At 41.0% G+C, this 21752-nt stretch overlaps 1 protein-coding gene across 3 annotated transcripts in view; it reads right to left on the bottom strand.

The window, feature by feature from the left end:
* SYT9 (synaptotagmin 9) overlaps positions 1-21491 on the bottom strand; it is a 190550-nt gene extending 169059 nt beyond the window's left edge. The window contains exon 1 of one of the 3 annotated variants that reach the window (XM_036861419.1): positions 21088-21491. In XM_036861419.1, coding sequence (XP_036717314.1) covers positions 21088-21232 — 145 coding nt within the window. In that variant the 5' untranslated portion in view covers positions 21233-21491. The remainder of the gene's footprint in view (positions 1-21087) is intronic. The other 2 variants (XM_036861417.1, XM_036861418.1) reach the window with 2 other exon arrangements.
* Between the last annotated feature and the right edge of the window lie 261 nt (positions 21492-21752).

Here is a 21752-nt window from a genome sequence, read left to right as displayed (position 1 = left end):
CTGTCTCATAATGTAATAGCTAGATTACATTATGTTCTCACTTATAAACAGCAGCAGAAAAGAGCTAATAACAAGTTTGGAGGATAAAACGAATCAAAAGGGGATAAGATGAAGAAAGAGGAGAGAAAACAATAATGGAGTAGGGCACCAGAAGATGGGTGGAATACAAGAAGAGAGATTAATGGAAGAAGTAAAAGAAAGCAAAAATAAAGGATGAACAGATTTTCTGAAACTCAGAGAAGTCTTTCCCCAGAGGAGTAATAAGAGAACTGGCATTGACTGAGCTCCAAGTGCCAGGCCCTGTCACAAATCCATCATATCATTTACACCTTAAAGTTCCCCTATAAACATCATTACCTCATTTTGCAGATCAGAAAACTGAGACACCAAGAAGTTAGGTGTCCATCCCTACATGATACAGCTGGTAAGTGGTGAAGCAGACTTTGAACTCAGTTTACGTGGACTGCCCAGGATATATGTTTTTACCTGGAAGTGTTCATTTAGGAATCATTTAACTGTAGAACAGGTAGATTTGATGGTAAAAAAGGTTCTAAGCACCTAATCTTATAAATGAAGCTGTGATTTACCTTGTTATATATAGCTCAGCACCTGCTTTTTCTCCTTTAAATTTCTATCTTATAGCTCCTCTGAGAGCAAGCAGAAAACCTGAAGTTAGTAGCAGCCAAAATCCGATGTGGAACTGAAATCGGGACTATCCATTCCTCCCCAGGCCCCCCTAGGGAAATGTGTGGCCTGCAGGTACCCAGGGCACATTCTGTACAATGGTTGTTCCAGCCCACCCTTTGCTACAGGCTCCAAATGTGGGGATGGGAATGCTGTTACCCCACCAACCAGCAGTCCCGGCCCACGCTATACAGTCCAGCACTGGCTTTTCCACACTCTAGTAATACCCCTAAAATGTTAATTTCTGGAAATGAGTGGTTTGTAGCAGATAGAAGCCTCAGTTAGGGGAACTATCAGGACCAAAGGGAGATGTTTCCTAAATTGACACTAAAAAATGGGCTTGGAGCTAAAATATATATTGTGCTATTTTATATTAGGGAAAAAAGTGTTCTGTCTTTTTCCAAATTTCTGTAACAGTAAAATAGCTTTGTCATGACAGCATTCCCAGATGCAAGGGAAAGAAGGCTATTCCTCTACTGAACAAAAGCTCACACAATGGCTATTTTGCCTCAGGTGCCTTCATTTATGTAAGTTTTCCCTTTCCAGGTAGAAGCAGCGTCCTTAAGGGCAGAGCTCTTGCAGCCTTCCCTTATCTTCCCTACTTTTTGAATTTACTAGGCTTTGTAGATTTTTATCTACAAATATTCTCCACATCTGGTGACAACTAATATATTTCTTGTGCATCTAAACATCAAAGTCAATACTTTCTCATGGAAGCAGATTTTTACAAGAAATTAATTTTAACTGATTCGACTCATCATCTAACAGTGGTTACCAAGGATACCAGATAGCCAAAATCACTTGGCTCCAACTTGCTTGTTAATCAAGAGATATTAACATAAAGCTGTGAAGAATTATGGTTGTCTAAGTAAGCTGTCCAGAAACAATGCCCCCTCCCAATGTCCCCAAGTCCTGAACTCAGATAAAAAACATTCCAGTCTATAATAACCACTAAAAACATGCAAAGCTGTCCCTAGAATTTGAAATTCTGTGATTAGTATTTGGAAAAATGACCACTAATGGTTTCACTTTAATTCATTTCCTGATGAAGCACTAAACTGAGAATGGCTACTCATTTGATCTTATAGATCTGAAAGCAGATGATTTTCACCATGGCAGTTAATTGAGCATTCAGGTAATCTAGCTGAATCTGTCCTAAATCAAATATCCCATCACTGTAAATGTATTAATACAAGGTAGCAGCTAACAGATGAGCCTAGAATGTGCCTTTGAGGAGCAAAGAATTAAAATGAAGACACACAAAACAAAAAGTGCTCCCTCTTGCTAAAAGGTCAATGTGGATTTTTTTAAAGTATACATAAGATTAAACACTATCTATAATGCATTACTCTACATATAAAAAAGAACCAAAGAATTGATACCTTCTCTCCAAAAGGCATAGGCAATCAAGTTACTTACCAATAGCATATTTCTTTACACTTTAAGAATATTAATTATATGTCATCCTTTGCAACTATTTTGTCCTACTTTGTGGCTTGTTTTCACTTTGTGTATAATGCCTTTTGCAAGAGGAAACAAAAACTGTTGCTGTTGTGTTTGTCAAAATCTGTCAACCTTGTCTTTTACAGTTGTTGACCTTGGGGTCATGCTAAGGAAGGCTTCGTCTACTAAAATATGACAGAAACTGGTAGTTGCCATCCAGTATCTATTTTTTCCTTCTTCCAAAAAAAACAGAACTCCTATTGTATTGAAATTACAATACATCAAGTCAAGAGACATTTCCCAACTTACTTCGTAGCTAGGCCATGTTGACTAAATTCTGATCAATGATACGAGAGCAAAAGTGTTGAGTGGCACTTCCAGAAAGTTTACTTAAAAAGAGCAGACTCAGGTTGGAGGTAGGGTCTTTTGTCATTCCCAGGAACACAAATGTGAGTGCTGGAATTCCAGCAGCCCTATTAGCCCATGAAGTGACTTTGAGTTAGAAGCCATGCACTAAAGAAGGCAAAATAGAAAGACAGAAGGAACCTGGGTCTTATGACTACCTGGAGCCTCCCAGACCTGGACAGCCTGTCTCTAGATCTCTTTGCAAAAGAGAATTTTAAAATTTACCGTCTATGTTTAAGCCCCTGTTATTATTTTCTGTCCTATATAGAGTATCCTGATTAAAAATGCCTATCCTATAATTTCCCCTAGAATTTTAATGGTTTTATTTTTTGTAAAAATTAAACCACAGGAAAATGTTTGAAGTGGATCAGGAATATAGTGTTTTTCCCTAAGAGTTAACCAATTATTCCAACACCATTTACTGAATAATCAATTTTCTCCCCTGCTGATTTGAAATGCCACCTTTATTAGATACTACACAGCCATGCTACTTCGTTTAGTTCCATTTTGTTAATTTTTTTGTATAGTCTTTATTTCCTCTGAGAAGTGGGAAGTACAGTTAACTGTAGAAAGCTGAGAGTAGAAGTAGAGCTTCAGATGAATGGGAGAAGGACAAAGAAGAGGTCAAATGCTAGGGAAGAACCATCAAGCGGCACTGAGGCCCAGCTGAGATTAGACGCTCCAGATTACAGCATAAGGATTAACAGGGTGGACTTTGCAACCAGAATGCCTGGTTCAAATTCCAGCACCATGATTTACCAGCTGTGTGCAGTCATTCAATCACTTAATCTGTCTATAGTCCTCCTCTGTAAAATGGAGATGACACTAGAACCTACCTCAAGGTTGCTGTGTTAAGTGAGTTATTATACAAAAAGCTTAGAACAATATCTGGCATTAAGTTCTGTTATGTATTATCATTATTATTATTTATTAATAATAATACTAGTTATAATGTAACTGTTCCTGTCATCGCCATCATCATTCTTAACATATTAAGATAGTGGCTTTTTTGGTTTCCTAAGGTATTACCAAGAATAATGTTGAATTCTATCCAATGCTTTTTTGGCATCACTTGAGAGGATTATGTTTGTTTGTTTCTCCAAAAACATATTGTGAATGAGACACAATTTCCCACCCACTAGAAAGGCTATAATAAAAATGACAGATAATGACAAGTGTTGGTGAGGAAGAAATGGGAACCCTCATACACTACTGATAGGAATGTAAAATAGTGCAGCCATCTTGGAAAACAGTTTGGTGGTTCTTCAAAATGTTCAGCATAGAGTTACCATGTGACCCAGCAATTCCACTTGTAGGTATACAACCAAGAGAAACGAAAACATACACCTGTGTAAAAACTTGCCCACAAATGTTCTTAGCAGCATTTTTCATAGTATCCCCAAATTGTGAACAGTCTAAATGTCCATAAACTGACGAACAGATAAATAAAATGTGGTATATCCATATAATGGAATACTAATCAGTAATAAAAAGGAAAGAACTAATAACACATGCTACAATATGGCTGGACCTCAAAAAACAGTATGCTAAGTGAAAGGATCCAGTTACAAAAGAGATTGCTTATTATATGATTCCATTTATATGAAATGTCCAGGAAAGGCAAATTTATAGAGACAAAGTAGATTAGTGGCCTCCTGGAACTGGGATTAACAGTGAATGGACATGAGGGACCTCACTGGGGTGGTGAGACTGTTCTTAAGCTGATTTATCGTGATGCTTACACAGCTTCATAAACTGACTAATCACCGCTTAAAGTGGGTGAATTATAGAGTATGTAAAATATACCTCAATAAAGTTTTTTTGTTTTTTTAAATGAGGGAATGACTGGAGATAAATTGAGGAAAAGTTGTGAAGCTTGTGTTACGTATTTTGTGTAAACATGGCCAAAACTTAAAAAAATTTATAAACAACAACAAAAACAACAACTCTACTAGTGCAATAACAGCTTTACCATTCTTGTATTCTTGAAATAAACCCTGCTGGGTTGCAGTATATCATTCTTTTAATACAAAGTTGTATTTATCTTACTATTATTTAACATAGAATTGGCTATTTACGATAGCCAAGACATGGAAACAACCTAAATGTCCACCGACAGATGAATTGATAAAGAAGATGTGCTACATATATACAATGGAATACTAGGGACTCAGCCATAAAAAAGAATGGAATAATGCCATTTGCAGCAACATGGATGGACCTAGAGATTATCACACTAAGTGAAGTAAGTCAGAAAGAGAAAGACAAATATCATATAATTTAACTTATATGTGGAATCTAAAATATGATACAAATGAACTTATTTACAAAACAGAAACAGCCTCACAGACAAAGAAAACAAAGGAGAGGGGATGGGGGAGGGATAAATTAGGAGTTTGGGATTAGTGGATACAAACTCCTACATATAAAATAATAAACAACAAGGTCCTACTGTATAGCACAGGGAACTATATTCAATATCCTGTAATAAACCATAATGGAAAAGAATATGAAAAAGAATATATATATATATAAAACTGAATCACTTCGCTGTACACCAGAAACTAAGACACCATTGTTAATCAACTACGGTATACTTTAATAAAAAAATGAAAATACAAAAAATTTAAAGAAAAGAATCTAGTAGTATAACGGCCAATTCTGATCCCTCTCTGACATTTCCCCATGTTCTAAGCTGCATTATTAAGGGCACTATGTAATACCCACTCCTCTCCATATGCTTCCCTGGATCATATCTGATGACTGTCCATAGCCCTAAACCATCACCTTTTACTGTAAAAGCATCTGCTACAGAGCTTTTGTTTGGTGACTCTGTTCAATTTAACTTCCCAGTTCCCACGTACTGAGGCACTGGGAAGACAGCTGTGATTGAGTCACCGAAGCATAAGACAATATAAAAATTAAAAGATCAAAAAACCAATGTAATGGAAAAGAGCTGCAATTTTAATCTTTATCGGCTGCAGAGTGGATCCTCTCAAACTGAACCTATGGGGATTAGTTTCCCCCCAGAGAAGCCCTCAGTAATCCACACATAAATGGCCTCTACAGCAGTGTGGAGTTAGGATCAATGGATGCTTCATTTGGAAGTAAAAAAGAAACACTTCGGGGGATTTTCTAGTTCTCTTTGCAGACTCTCTCTGAAATAGATTCCATAACATGATGAATTTTAGCTCCATCAAAATTAAAGTAATCCACACAAAGCACTTCCAAAGTCCCAGAAGAAGGATGACCTATAAATTTGGGATATTATGGTGACATTAAATCTAAAGTATCAGTCACAGTGGAACAGATTAGAGAAGAGCAAACAACAGTTTTCTCATTCCCTCTGAAATAATTTGGGAAGTCTTTAGAGCTAGCTCAGCTATGCCATCATTTGACATCCATATTATTATCATTTTTTATATTTATCATCAGTTCTCCAATTCCATTGCCGTAAAACATCCTTTCAACACTTCTGCCTAGATAAATACTAAGGGTCTACTACTTCTGGTATTTTCTTTAATATCCCCCAGCTTTGACTCTGCAGGTACCCGACTGCACCACTACACCATCACTACCCATCCTCATCACAGACATTCCTCATGCAGGTCACTTCCCTCCATTCCTGGCCTGCTGTCAACACTACTTCTGTCTTTATTTTTGGTTAGTTCAATACTTCCCCAGCTCTGGTCTTTCTGTTCTTTTCCTTGTCTCCTTCCGTCACTTGTCCCACACTCTACCTTAGGGCCTCACTCCCATGATCACACTCTAGACCCAGTCATCCAGCAACTGTAGCCCCTCCATCTCTGTTTGGCCCCCTCCTCCTCACTGCATTCCCAGTAATCATCCTACCCCAGAGCACCTACAGTCCACTAACCCTACCACCTCTTCACTATCCTTAACGCCCCATGAGTCCACTTTACTCTCCTTACTCAGATGAAATTTCAGACTCAGTCATTCTAATCACTCCACTTTATACACCCTCAACACTTTATGTGGTTTTTTTATGTGTTTTTTTAATTGAAGTATAGTTGATGTACAATATTACATAAATTACAGATGTACAATATAGTGATTCACAATTTTTAAAGGTTATACTCCATTTATAGTTATTAAATATTGACTATGTTCCCTGTGTTGTACAATATATCCTTATGGCTTATTTTATAACAATATAGTGATTCACAATTTTTAAAGGTTATACTCTATTTATAGTTATAAAATATTGACTGTGTTCCCTGTGTTGTACAATATATCCTTATGGCTTATTTTATAACAATATAGTGATTCACAATTTTTAAAGGTTATACTCCATTTATAGTTATAAAATATTGACTATGTTCCCTGTGTTGTACAATATATCCTTATGGCTTATTTTATACTTAATAGTTTGTATCTCTAAATCCCTTACCACTATATTGCCCCTCCCCCCACCCTCTCCCCCTGGTAACCACTAGTCTGTTCTCTATATCTGTGAGTCTGCTTCTTTTTTGTTATCTTCACTAGTTTGTTGTTTTTTTTAGATTCCACATATAAGCGATAACTATTTGTCTTTATCTGTTTGACTAATTTCACTAAGCATAGCACCCTCTAGGTCCATCCATATTGTGGCAAATGACAAAATTTCATTCTTTTTTATGGCTGAGTAGTATCCTATTGTGTGTGTATATATATATATACATATATATATACTATATATATAAATACACACATCACATATTCTTTATTCATTCATCTGTCGATGGACACTTAGGTTGCTTCCATATCTTGGCTACTGTAAATAACACTGCTGTAAACATTATGGTGCATATTTTTTCACATTAGTGTTTTTGTTTTTTTCAGATATATACCCAGGAGTGGAACTGCTGGGTCATATGGTAGTTCTTTATTTAGTTTTTTGAGAAACCTCCATACTGCTTTCCACAGCAGCTGCACCAATTTACATTCCCACCAGCAGTGTACGAGGGTTCCCTTTTCTCCACATCCTTGCCAACATTTGTCATGTGTGTCCTTTTTGATGATATCCATTCTGACAGGTGTGAGGTGATACCTCACTGTGGTTTTGATTTGCACTTCTCTGGTGATTAGTGATGTTGAGCAACTTTTCATGTGCCTGTTAGCCATGTGCATGTCCTCTTTGGAAAAATGTCTATTCAGGTCTTCTGCCCATTTTTTAATCAGGTTGTTTTTTTGATGTTGAGTTGTATGAGCTGTTTATATATTTTGGATATTAACCCCTTACTGGTGATATCATTTGCAAACATTTTCTCCCGTTCAGTAGGTTGTCTATACACCCTCAACTCTTTTGCCACTCTTTCATTGTCATACATAAGCACGACCCTGCTCAAACACAAACTCCTATCTCTTCATGCCTGCACAAACACAGCTGCATGTGGTGGGAGAAAACCTCACACCTATGCTGGTGGATATCACTTTAAATTCACAAGCACCAACTTCAAGTAGGCCCTTAATGTTGTCCGGCAGGCACACTCCACTTCCCTAATCCATTCCATCTCCTACCTCCCGGACTATCACTTTTTATCTTTCCTGTTTTCAAACCTTCAGTATCTTCTACCCCATCCTCACTCTCAGCTGGTAACCTTGCTGCTTCCCTTTTCACTGATAATGGAAGAGTAATCAGAGGACAATTCTATACGATCCCCAAACCATATCTACTCACCTGGGCCCATATACTCTGCCCTGGTTCCTTGACAACAAATGAACTGTTGAAAAACCCACCGACTCAAGCACATCACTCGGGCAGTTCAATCCTCTGCATCATTTTTAACTTCTCTCCAGCATACAAACATGCAGTTATTTTCTCCTTTCTTTAGAAACCATCTTTTGAATCAATTTCTCCTCCCTTTTCCTTCACAACAAAACAAAAAAGTAGTGTATATTCTCTTTTTTCAACATCTCTTCTCTCTTTGTCTCTTGAAGAGTCTGTAATCAGACTTTCACCTACTCCATTCACCCACCCCCACTCCAAAACCATTCAGTTCAAGGTCACCGATGAACTACCACGTTGCTAAATGCAATGGGCAGTCCTTGGTTCTCATCGTACTTGACCCATCAGCTGCATTTCACACAAGGGCTCACAGCTTCCTCCCAGGAATACTTTCTGCACTTCCAGGCCATCACACTCCTGATTTTCCTCCCACTCTACTTAACTAATCCTTTTCAGTCTCCTTTGTTCGTTACTTCTCATCTCCCCCACCTCTAACTAGTTGTTTGACTTCTTTTATCTTAAGTCACCACTCGGTAGGCTCATCTAGTTTCTTGGCTTTAAATATCATCTTTATGCTGATGGCTCCTAAATGCATATGTGGAGACTAGACTTGGTCCTTGAACTCTAGGAGCATATCCAAATGCCCACTCAAGGATATCCCTCCAGCAAGCCTCCCCTCATTATCCTACATCATGAATTATTGTTCTCTACCAGATCATTCCCATCACCTAAGCGCTGTTATCTCTTAATTTCTTATAACTTATTATTTTTTATAAATTTTATTTATCTATTTTAATGTGATTTTTTTTTTTTTTTTTGGGCTGCGTTGGGTGTTCATTGCTGCGTGCGGGCTTTCTCTAGTTGCGGTGAACGGGGTCTACTCTTTGTTGCGGCGCACGGGCTTCTCATTGCGGTGGCTTCTCTTGTTGCAGAGCATGGGCTCTAAGTGTGTGGGCCTCGGTAGCTGCAGCACGCGGGCTCAGTAGTTGTGGCACGCAGGCCCTAGAGCACATGGGCTCAGTAGTTGCGGCACACGGGCCCTAGAGCACCCAGGCTTCAGTAGTTGTGGCTCGCGGGATATAGAGCGCAGGTTCAGTAGTTGTGGCGCACGGACTTAGTTGCTCGGAGGCACGTGGGATCTACCCGGACCAGGGATCGAACCCGTGTCCGCTGCACTGGCAGGTGGATTCTGAACCACGGTGCCACCAGGGCCAGGGAAGTCCTCTTATAACTTTAAATAAAAACAAAAACCCTTGATCTCACTTCCCTCACCAGTGACTGCTAACTCATTTCTCTCTGCTCTTGTCTACAGAAAAACTTGAAAGAGCAGTCTATACTCACCGCCCCTGATTCCTCTCCCATCAATTTCTCTTAAGGCCCCTCCAGTCAGGCTCTTGTTCTCACCTCTCTACCAAACGGCTTGTCAACATCACGTCCAATGACCCCTACGTCATGTAACTGCTGTGGTCAGTCGTCAGTGCTCATTCTACTGGACCTAATGGTAGCATTTTACACAGCTGTTTATTTCCTCTCTTTCACACACCTTCTTCTTCTTGGTTTTCAGGTCAATACTCTTGCTTGGATCTTCTGCTCTCTTTATTAGACTTCTTTTGCTGATTCCTCATTTTCTCTCCAGCCTCTTAGTGTTGGAGAGTTCCAGAACTCGGTCCTGGTAATCTTATCTCCTCTAGTCAACACCACCTTCCTAGATGATTCCTTTTAAATATCACCTCTAAGCCTACAACTCTCACATCTGTATCTCCAGCCCAGCCATCTTTCCCAAACTCCAGGCTCATATGTCCAGCTTCCTCGTCTGTTCCCCACATGGCTCACTAATAAGCATTTCCAAATTAATATATCCAAAACTAAGCTCCTAATTATTCCCCTCAAACTTCTCCTCTATTCTCTTGCTCAGGCCAAAATCTTGGAGTCATTCTTGATTCCTCTGTCTTTCATACCATACATCCATCCATCAGCAAATCCCATCAGCTCTGCCTTCCAGCTACCTAGAATCTGACCACTTCTCACCACCTCCACTGCCATCACTCTGGTCAAGCCACCATCATCTCTCACACCAGCCACCTCACTGCTCTCCCTGATTCCACCCTTCCCTTCTACAGTCTGTTTTCTATATGCCGGTCAGAGGGATCCTCTCTATTCCTAAGTTAGATATTATTACTTCTCTGCTTAAAACTTTCTTAAGGCTTCCCATCTTTCTCTGAGTAAAACTGACAACAGCTTCTAGGGCCTTACAATCAGCCTGCCATCACCTCTCTGACCTCACCTACTACTTCCCTCTTCCTTGCCAACTCCACCACAGTGCCACTGCCCCTGGCTAATACCTAGATATACCAAGTATGTGCCTGCCTCAGGACCTTTACACCTGCTGTCCCGCTGCCTGGAATGCTCCTCCTCCTGATATGTGCACATCTTGCTCCCACATCTCTGACTTTTACTCATACATCCATTTCTCAGTGATGCCATTTTAATTTCCACACCTCTTCTCTTTCCATGCTTTATTTTTCTCCTTAGTGCTTATCACTGTCTAACATACGATGTAATTAGTTAATTTATTTATGTATTATTTTCCTCACACCAACATGTAAGTCCAATAAGGGCAAGCTTTTTATGTTCTGTTTGGTTCCCTAGTGTAGGTACAATACTGTATCAAGGTACCTAGGTGTGTACAATACCTAGAACAGAGCCTTGTACATGGGAGAGGTTCAATAATGTTTGATGAGTTAGTGAATGGCATTTCTAATCATAACCTCTGCCTCCAGAGTCATCTAATTAGAAGACAAACCTGCTCACCCCAGTTTTCAGCTTAAAACCCTTCAGTGGGTCTGCAGTGCTATAGCTGATGCAAACTGAAATGTCTTCAGCACCCAGGCATATCCCCTAAATGTGATAAGAAAAGTTTACGTGTGTGGGGCGGGGCAGGTGGGGTGGATATGAAAAGTGGAAAATGTAGGACCTGCCTAAGGGCATTCAATTCAATTATTTTAAAGAACTGTATCAGCCTCCTAGCAGCCCCTGTATATATTGGGTTGGCCAAAAAGTTCGTTCGGGTTTTTGGTACGATGTTACGGAAAAACCCAAATGAACCTTTTGGCCAACCCAAGAGCATAAACCACCATCTCCACAGCATGGCTTGGTAGGCACTAGGCAGGCTTGCCATGCTTACTCCCTCCTGGGCCCTCTAACATCAGAGGAAACAGACTGTGCATATCCTCAAACTGAGTGACTGCCATGCAACTGAACGCACTGCTTTTTCATTATTAAATAAACAGGCAAGGAAGCAAGACGTCACTCTTGGCATAGTCTGAAATTAAATCTGGAACCCAGATGTTTGAACCAGATGACTACACTTGCTAAAGGCAGTTTTTACAACTCTATGAGGTAATTACACTTGCATTTCAAGGTGCCATGGTTGGGGATGTGAATAGGTAATCTCCCATGCAGTGATTCCAATCTGTCAGGACCTTAACTCAGCCAGGAAGAACAGCACCACCAACTTCAGCTTTTCTCCCATGAGAACCAGGAAGACTTGAGAAGTGTACTCACAGACTTTCCCCCATCCTGAAATCTCCTGGTCTACTTTGCTGAGAATGGATCCTTTGGGCTCATTGCAGTAAACTGTACTTCCTTCAAGATTTCTGCATCAGAGTCCTCTAACCCAAGTCCTCCGTAGGACTCTGACAATGGCAGACAAGGACTTCCATGATCTGACGACCAGTGTTCACAAGAGCAGACTCACCTCTCAACATTACCAACACACCCTCCACTTACTATTGCCGAAGATCCATCCTCTCCTGTCCTAGAATGTCTGTAAATTCCTAGAATGTCCTTCCCACCCGCACATCCCAGGCAAAGTGCTCTGCCCAAGAATCAGCTTCTCCAGGAATTCTCTACAGACCCACTCGTCAGCTAATTACTTCTCTCCTCTTTTTCTGAACTGTATTCAGTACACATCTCCCTTCCAATCTTTATTTTATTAATTGCAATTATTGTTTTATCTCAGTTCCATAGGGGCAGTAACCATGTCTAATGTATCTTTGAATCAGTGATGCCTAACCTAGTACCTGGCACTTAAGAGGCACTCAATGGATGTTTTTTGAATTCAACTTAATTATAATTAGAAGAGTGATCAGATCAGTGTGGCTATAGCAGTAAAGTGCTAGGAAGGGAGGGGAGTTGGAAAGAGGGGGGAAAAAAGGAAAAAGATTCAAGTTATATAACAGCAATTTTTTTTCATATTTCACATACATAAAGGCAGCGCTTTGCCTTGGAAAGAATGTTACAATGAATCCCTATTTCTTGGCGCACTCCTAACATTATAAAAGGCAGTCTAGTGTAATAGATTGATTATAGTCAGACAACCCGAGTCCACTGACTATACAGTGCTCCTTCTCTAAGCTAATTTGACAGAATATTTATGGTCCAACTAATGCAAACTGGTAAGAAATACATTAAGATTCTCAAAAAATAAATTTGTACATGGTAGAGAATAAACACACAAAATTCACATGACAGGAAATATAAATTGGTTTAAGATATTAAAAACATTCAACACTACAAACAAAACAATGCAAGTTGAAACAACAACCAGGTAGCTACTTAAAACCTGTTACATTAGCAACCTTTTGTTCACATTATACCACCTGATGGTAGTAGATTGACTGCTGATATGTAGCAGGGCTAACTGGCATAGATATACTGGAAAGCAGTTGGAACCCATTGGTGATAATTAACTATTAAGAAATTTTCCCAAAAGGGAGTAGGGTACTATAGATGTAAAATATTATTTATAGTAATAAAAAATCAGATGCTAGAAATACCCCAAAAGAAAGGTTAAGTAAAAAAAGATTTATCTACCTTCTGGAATATATAATCATCACAACAATTGCACAATAATGGCTGTTCATCATGGAAAATTATAATGATAATAGTAATAATGGCTAATATTTATTGAGCATTTTCTACGTGCCCGGTACTACGGTAAGTATTTCACATGCGTTATGAGATAAGTACTAATGTAGGGTTGCTAGATTTAGCAAGCAAAAATATAAGATGCCCAATTCAATTTGAATTTCAGATAAACAATGGATATCTGTTGTTTATCTGAAATTCAAATTGAACTGGGCTTCCTGTGTTTTATTTGGGTAATAGCACCCATTTTATTCATGAGAAAACTGAGACACAGGGATTGAATAACTTTCCAGGGTCATATAGCTAATAAGTGGTGATAAAAAGTTAAGTTTACAAAAAAGTAGAATAGTAAATTTTGTTTATGAATGATTCCAGGCATACCTTGCTTTATTGTGCTTCACAGATATGGCATTTTTTTTACAAATTGAAGGTTTGTGGCAACCCTGCATAGAGCAAGTCTATTAGGCCATTTTTCCAACAGCACTTGCTCACTTCATGTCTCTGTGTCATATTTTGATAATTCTCCCAATATTTCAAACTTTTTCATGATTATTATATTTGTTATGGTGATCAGTAATCTTTGAGGTTACTATTGCAAATAAATTATGACTCACTGAAGTCTCAGATGATGGTTAGCGTTTTTTAGCAATAAAGTATTTTTAAATTACATACTTTTTTTTAGACATAATGCTGTCGTACACTGAAGAGACCACAGTATGGTGTAAACATAACTTTTTTTTTTTTTTTTTTTTTTTTAAACATAACTTTTATATACACTGGGAAAGCAAAAAATTCATGTGTCTCACTTTACTGTGGCGGTCTGGAATCAAACCTACAATATCTCCAAGGTATGCCTGTATAAATAGGTGAAACACGAGCGTGCCCATGGATCACAGATGAGGGGAAGCGTGGACAGGTGATACTACTACCACCAAATCCATTTACTGAGCAGTTACTGGAGCACTTACTCTGCACACTGTGCTGCAACAGCCTTCCCCCGTCCCGTTTTACAGATGAATAAAGTGAAGAGTTAAATATTTTGCTCAAGGTCAATAAAGCTAGTAAGGGCAGGATCAGATTCTGACTCCAAAGCTCTTGCTTATTCCACTTTGTCATCTTGATTTCCTGGGTGAGATTTTTTTTTTTTTCTTTCAAGTGCAGTTCTATCAGTGTTGGTATAAGAGTTTTGGTGTGATAAAATACATGCACAAGGACACATGAATATTTCAAGGAGATCTGCAAAACCAAGTCATTGGGGTTTGCCTTGGTTTAAAGCCATACTTCAAGCCAATCCAATGCAAAACTTGAAAGAAAAAGTCATGGTGAACATTTACGGCTCAAATTGTGATTTCATTTAGAAAGTAATAATACATACTCCATACTTATCTTTTGGAAAGGGAGACTGCTCTCCCACTGATGCCCCCCACTAAGCTCCTCCCTTTCTCTACACACCTGAGCACATGAACTTGTTAGTTCCCTCAAGTAAGTCACTTAGGAAGGGATTATGAATTTTTTTTTTAAGCCAACCACATGAGAAAGCCCATGAGCACACACAAACACAAAAGGGCCAGTATGCTTTTACAGTGAAAGCAATGCCTGTGCTCTATACATAACAGGGAATTTTAGGATGATTTCCCTTAGGTGTCAGCTTAAGTTTTCCTTGAGAGTTTAGCCCACATCAAGAAGTTTGCTTTTGATTGTTTATTCTGAAAGAGGCAGCTGGCCACAGGGCTGCCTGTGATGCCTTTACCACAATTTGCTTTTGTTTTTCCCTCTTGATAATTACCTCATGACTAAACCACTCACTGGTCCATGTAGAGGAATCCCGTGGAGATGAAAACACACTTGTTTAAATAAAATATTTATGAAGAAGCCCTAAAATGTCACTGAAGTAATGCAAATTAAATCTTCACATATTGTGCATCCAATATGCCACTCATTCCTTAGAAGACTCTCTAGTTCCTGATTGCAATTAACATTAATTTTAAAAAATTAATCCCATTGTGCATAATCACACAAATGTCTATTCATAAAAATCCAGTGTTTTAAGGCCGATTTTTCACTTGACTGTCTTTGAAAATCTGAATTAAGGTTAAAGTTTAATCTCAATGATTATTTTGGAGATTTTTCCTTAGGAACTGCATTTAATTATTATTTTACATGTACATCTTTTTATAAGTTATTTCATTCTAAATCAATATAAGGTGACACTAGTGACGGTTCCACATTCTGGCCTTTCAATGAAATACTTTCGACATGATTTTCTCAATTTGTTCTTTTTTTTCCCCAAATTGAGTGGATATAATAGATTCTCATGATATTTTTGTAGAGTCCTTCAAATAAAAATTGGGGGTAATATTGTCAAAAGAAAGTTAAGAATCAGTTAGTTGATTTGGGTGATGACTGCACAAGGTAATAGTCAAGGCCCCCGACTTGATACCATCTTTCCTAATTTTGCAAAGAAGAAATGTGAGCTGAGCTGAGAAGAGTTAGGTGGGTTCATCCTTCACTTATTGGCCTCAACAGTTGTCTTCCACCTGGTGCACATTACAGCCAACAGAGGAACTTATATAAAAATATACCGATACCAGGCCCCACCCCTGGAGATTCCAATTTAATTGGTCAGGATAGAGCTCAGTCATTGGTTATTTCTTGTTTGTTTTATTTTTGTTTGTTTGCTTGTTTGTTAGAGCTCCCTAAATGTTTCTAATATGCAACCAAGGTTGAAAACCAGTCTAGAAAAAGCTTCTCCTGACTAGGGTTAACATCTACTTAGAAAGAGGGGTCATCAGTGATGTGTAAAGCTCTATTTGACACCCTGACCAAGTGAACATCCTGTAGTTCACCAGAAAATGAAGAAAAAAAATCCCTAGAAATACAAAGCTGGAATGTCAATGGAAAACCAGTATCCTGAATAAAAGAATTCATGACCAAGATACCGAGCAACGTCCATCAACAGATGAAAGGATAAAGAAAATGTGATATATATATATATATATACGTATATATATATATATACGTATATATATATATATATGTATATATATATATGTATATATATATATATACATATATATATATATATATATATATATATATATATATATATATAGTGGAATACCACTCAGCCATAAAAAAAGAATGAAATAATGCCCTTTGCAGCAACATGGATAGACCTAGAGAATATTATACTAACTGAAGTAAGTCAGAAAGAGAAAGACAAGTATCATATGATATCACTTCTATGTGGGATTTTTTAAAAAGATACAAATGAATTTATTTACAAAACAGAAATAGACTCACAGACACAGACATAGAAAACAAACTTATCATAACCAAAGAGGGAGGAATAAATTAGGAGTTTGGGATTAACAGATATACACTATTATATATAAGAATAGACAAACACAGGGACTTACTGTATAGCACAGGGAACTATATTCAATATCTTGTAATAACCTAGAATGGAAAATAATCTGAAAAAGAATATATAGGTGTGTGTGTGTGTGTGTGTGTGTGTGTGTGTGTATAAAACTGAATCACTTTGCTGTACATCTAAAACTAACACAACATTGTAAGTCAACTATATTTCAATTTAAAAAAGGAAAAATAAAAATACTGAGCAAAATCTGTATAACTGCATAGAATTTAACCTACTCTTAGAGATTAAATCCATTATAGAAAAACAGAATAGAGAAAGGACATCTAAATGAAAAAAAAACCTAGGAAATTTTCATTGACAACAACTCCTAGATTCTTAGTATATGTGATGTGTTTACCTAGAAGCTACTTTGACTTAGGCTCAACTCTTTTTCTTAAATGGAACCCATGGCCTTGGGCTAGTTTAGCTCTCCGCACTTCAATTTATTCATATATACCAATCTCTTTTGGCAATGCTTCTCAAATGTTAATGTGCCTATGAATCACCTGAGGATCCCGTTAAGACACAGATTCACATCAGTAGGTCTGGTGCACAGTCAAACACTCTGAGCAGCAAGGTCTTAGAAGATGTTAAGAGGATTAAAGGAGATGACCTACATAAAGTGCTTGGCACAGATGTGGTTGGCACCTTTCAGAAGAAAAGACTTACAAGGAAAATAATAAAACATGGTTAAAACCTAGAAACCATTTGATCCAATCTTCTTTTCTTTTCCAGATGTGGAAACAACAGGATGAGAAAAGTTACAATCGCTACCCCCTAATAGCCGAATGGAGAAGAGACGAATTCTTTTTTGACTGCAATAAGTATAATCGAGATCAACAAGTAGAAGTTAAATTGAGCTTTTCATTCCACGCAAGGAAAGACCTTTTAATAACTGCTGTCCTACAATCAACTGGCCCTCTTGAGGAGAGAGAGTGAAGTCCCCAGTTACAAAGTATGAGCATTGACCAGTTGATAACATTAAAGAAGACTTCCATACTTCAGGTCCCTGTTGAACTAAGAGACATCACACATCTAATATGTACAAAAAAAAAAAAAATCTTTAATAAAACAAAAAAATTTTTAATAAAACAAAAATTTCCTTATTTTCCTCCCCACTCCAACTCTGCTCCTCCTGAAGTCTTGCCCTATGCAGTAAATGGAGTTGCTTAGGTCAAAAAGCCTTGGGGTCAACCTTAACTCCTCTTCTCTCACCACTCACCTCCATTCCATCAACAAATCCTAGTGCTGTATCTTCAAACTAATGTCCACTATCCCCTTTGTCTGGATTACTAGAGTAACCTGTTAACAAGTTTCCCTGTCTTTACTCTTGAACTTCAACAGCATTTTCTCAATACAGCAGTCAGAGAGTTGCCACTTCTCTGTTAAAACCCTTCTCATTCAGGGTGAAAACCAAAGTCTTTATAATGGTTTAGAAGGCCATACATGATCTTCCCCCTCCAACCGTTAACCGTATTTCTTGTCATTCTCTATCTTATTCACTCTGCACCAGTCACCCTTGAACTCAACTATTCCTTGCATCACATCAAGGATGCTCCTATCTCCTGACCTTTGCACTTGCTCTTCCCTCTGCTGTGAAGGTTATTCGCTGAGATTCACAAGTTTATGCCGGACATTGCCAATATATGAAACAACATAATGACACCTAGCAGAAGGATTCTAATTGCTCTCTATGGAAAAGTGCTCACCCTCAGCTTAAAGATCCACATTTTACTTCCCATAGTTGGTACAGATGAAGGACTGGGTGAGGTATTCCAGTTCCAATTTATGACTTAGCTTCATCAAATTCTCTCTCAATGCCAAGTTAGGGAAGACTAAGGACTGTACTCCTACATCAGAGCACTGCAACTACCTGGGCAAAGAATAACCCTTCTGATGGCCCACTGATTTGTGACCCAGGCTTATCCCACCACTGAAAAAATGAACAAACATCCTAGATGCAGTATCACTCTGCTGTCCACAGGGAATTATATGTGGTTTCTCCTTTCAAAACCAAAGTTCCTCAGTTGAGCTTGAGAAAACCTAGCTACCACTGGGTAGCCAGGGATGAACAATGGGCAGAAAAAGCTGAAACATGGCATTCATGTGGGACCCACATGCCAGGGCTGCCGCTGGGCGTGGTTGTGCCAGGTCCCACTACACTGCAGCAGCGGCGCCATTCACAGCTTTGGGCAGTGCAGCTACTCCAACCACTCAGCTTTTAGGGCTCGGAAATTAAAGGCACTCTTGGCTTGGACAACCAAACAGCTTTACAGGGATGCAGACAAATGCATCTGATGTAAGAATTAATGTGGGCAAGGAGAGGAAGGAGGGAGATGAAGGGAGATGCTGGCCTGAGCTGAGCTGCCCTGGAAGAGAGGGTACACTTTGGATGTGGGCTTCAGCCTCAGTTCCTCTGACCTTGCACTCACAGTCCCCCTCCCCACGCCTGTCCCGTGAACAGGCTACTTCCTGACCCAAATCAAAGCTCACGAGGGTCATGGGGCTACCTCCAAACCACTGTGCCCTAGTTTAAGAAAGCAGAGCAGTGCTTTCAGGAACTCAAAGAGCAGCACGGCATACTCTTTATCTGTGGCTATTTCTCAGCCAAGGAATCAGATGTGTCTTTTGTAAGGAGTCTTCTCTGGGATTCTTCCTCAGGGGCTTTCCAGTGCAGGGGCTGAGGAAAACTTTAGAACATGGGATCTAGCTCGAGGATTAAAAGGAGCAGAGGCACAAAATCAGCCAAAAAGCTGTGGAGTGTTAAACATGCAACTCGGCGAGAGGCCTCATCCATCTTCTCTTGTAAAGCCAAAGAGGACCGCTCATGTGCGGTAACAGTGGGAACTCCTGGCACAGTCAACAGGCAAAGAAGTGGCGCATTTCAACACTAACACTTGCTTTGGGTGAAGCAAGCTAGATTATTTCTTGTTCCTGCTGCTTAAGGACAGAACTTTCCCCAATGAGGACACCATCCTGGGCTCCCAGTTCATGAATAAAGTGCTCTTATTCCTGTCTGCAGTCTGTGCAGCACATCAGTCCAGCAAGGAGGCACACAAAGGCTGGGCATTAAACCTCCGGGGAAATCATTTGAAATCAACAGTATTTCTTGACTTAATTCTCCACTTTGAAGTAACACATTAGTGATCATGCCATAAACTTAATTAATGTAACCACAGGCAATGGGGAGCAGTAATCTTTCTTTTACAAAAAAAACCAAAAAAAGCCTTTGAGTAGGGAAAATCTGATATAAACTTTTATTAGATGACTTCTCTTCACCCCACAGACTCATTTTGGATATACTATCAAGGAAATGCTATTTAAGTCAGGCTCAGTGTATACCTCTTTATGAATCAAATAATTCTCTAATTTATCCTTGGGTAAATGAATTTTTATATAATGGATTGGCTTAAAATGAGGTAAATTCATCCTGGATACTTTGCACACCAACAGCTCAGTTCCAATATTTATACACAGGAATATCAGGGGAGGGGCCCTTTTCTTACCCCATCTTTAACAATCCAACCACAATATGCTTTTTTTTTTAGTATTTAGGTTGAGAGACTATTCGAGAAAATGATTCCTCATGGTGAGAAGAATCTCAAGTAAACATTTGGAAGGAATGCGTCTTCCAGTAACCAGCAGTGGATGAGAAGATGTGGGAGACCCAGGACCCTGGGGAAAGCAAACGGCTCCACTAAAACTCCCTCTTCCAACCTTAATTGGTCAAAGGCCAAAATAAATGAACTTTCCAAAGTTAGGAGCTTCGAAACTTTCACTAGGAATAACTGTAGGTGCACAAGCCATGACCCGTGAGCCCATCGACCTTCGTGTGCCCCGTGGCGGAATCTGGTTGAGCTGGGAGCCCAGGCCCAGGCCGCCTCCAAGCCGAGAGACCCGGAGGGAACGGGTTCAGGCCCGGCTGCCCAGGACCCGGAGCTCTCAGTCCCCGGCCCAACGTCGGCTCCCGCCCCGCCCTTCTCACCCCAGACCAAGGAAAGGAAATGGGCACTCCGGGAAGAGGATGGGGAGCGCCCGGTGGGATTCAACCGCAGCCCGGGGCCGTCCCCACCTCCCAACTTCCCAGAGTTTCCTCTGGCCTCGTCCCCCTTCCCATGACTCGCGAGAGCGCCGCGGCCTCTCCTCGCCCGGAGCGCAGAGCCCGGGAAGTGGAGCTCGGAGCTCGGGAGCCGCCCCCAGGAGCCCCGGTGACAGAAGCGCAGGTGACGGGCGTGGTGCCTCCAACCCCGCGCCAGCCCACCCGGACCCGGCCTCCATGCAGCAGCCTCCGCCGGGGTCCCTGCCCGGGTCCAGCATCAGGCCACCGTGCGCTGGTTCCTGGTGCCCTCCCCTAGCTCGGTGGTCACCCGCCCTCCTCCCTCCAGTCCGCGTCGTTCTCCTGTCTCAGGCCCCGGTGCGGCCCCTACACCCAGCCCGGGGCCCTCCGGTCGCGCCCGGCAGCGGCGGCGATACTCACCTGGGTCGCGGAGCCGGGGTCTGGCGCGGTCCCGCAGGTGGTAGATGAAATCCTGGCAGCTGTCGTGCTCCAGGGCCCCGCGGGCACAGAGCTCGGCCAGCAGCTGCAGCGCCTGGTGACAGAGCGCGTCCCTGGCCCCGGGCATCGCCCCCCCGCATCCTCGGACCGAGCCCGGCAGGCGGGCGCGGGAGACAACCCTCCGCCTGCCAGCTCAGAGCCGCCGCCTCCGGGCCGTCCGCGCTCGCCGCCAGGGACCCGCCGAGAAACGGCCCGAGCCCAAGCCCCAGCCCCAGCCGGCCCGGCCTCCCACCGGTTGCATGCAGCTCTTGGCCAGCCGGTCAGTCGGGTTTTCTTTCTCTCCCGCCCTGCCCCTCCGTCCCTCCCCCGGCACGGAGAAGAGGCGGTGCCGCACAGCCCAACGCGCCTCTCTCCTAGCGCTCCGCCCGCCCCTCGTGGCCGCCGCGGGGCGGGGCGGGGCGGGGCGGGTCAGGGGTGCGCGCCAAGGGGTAGGATCCCGGCGGCCCCTGCCTGGGCGCCGGCGGGGGAAGGGGGGCGCTCGCGGGCTCCTAGAGGAGCGCGGGACTCGGCTCGGGACCTCGTGCTCAGAGCGACCGCGCCCAGGTTTAGAGAGTGTGTGCGGGTGCGCGCCCCGTCCCGATGCAAAC

Source organism: Balaenoptera musculus, chromosome 8, assembly GCF_009873245.2.
Source record: "Balaenoptera musculus isolate JJ_BM4_2016_0621 chromosome 8, mBalMus1.pri.v3, whole genome shotgun sequence".
In the NCBI taxonomy this organism is placed as follows: Eukaryota; Metazoa; Chordata; class Mammalia; order Artiodactyla; family Balaenopteridae; genus Balaenoptera; species Balaenoptera musculus.
The sequence above is the reverse complement of the archived record's forward strand: the minus strand, read 5'-3'. Positions and strand labels throughout refer to the sequence as shown.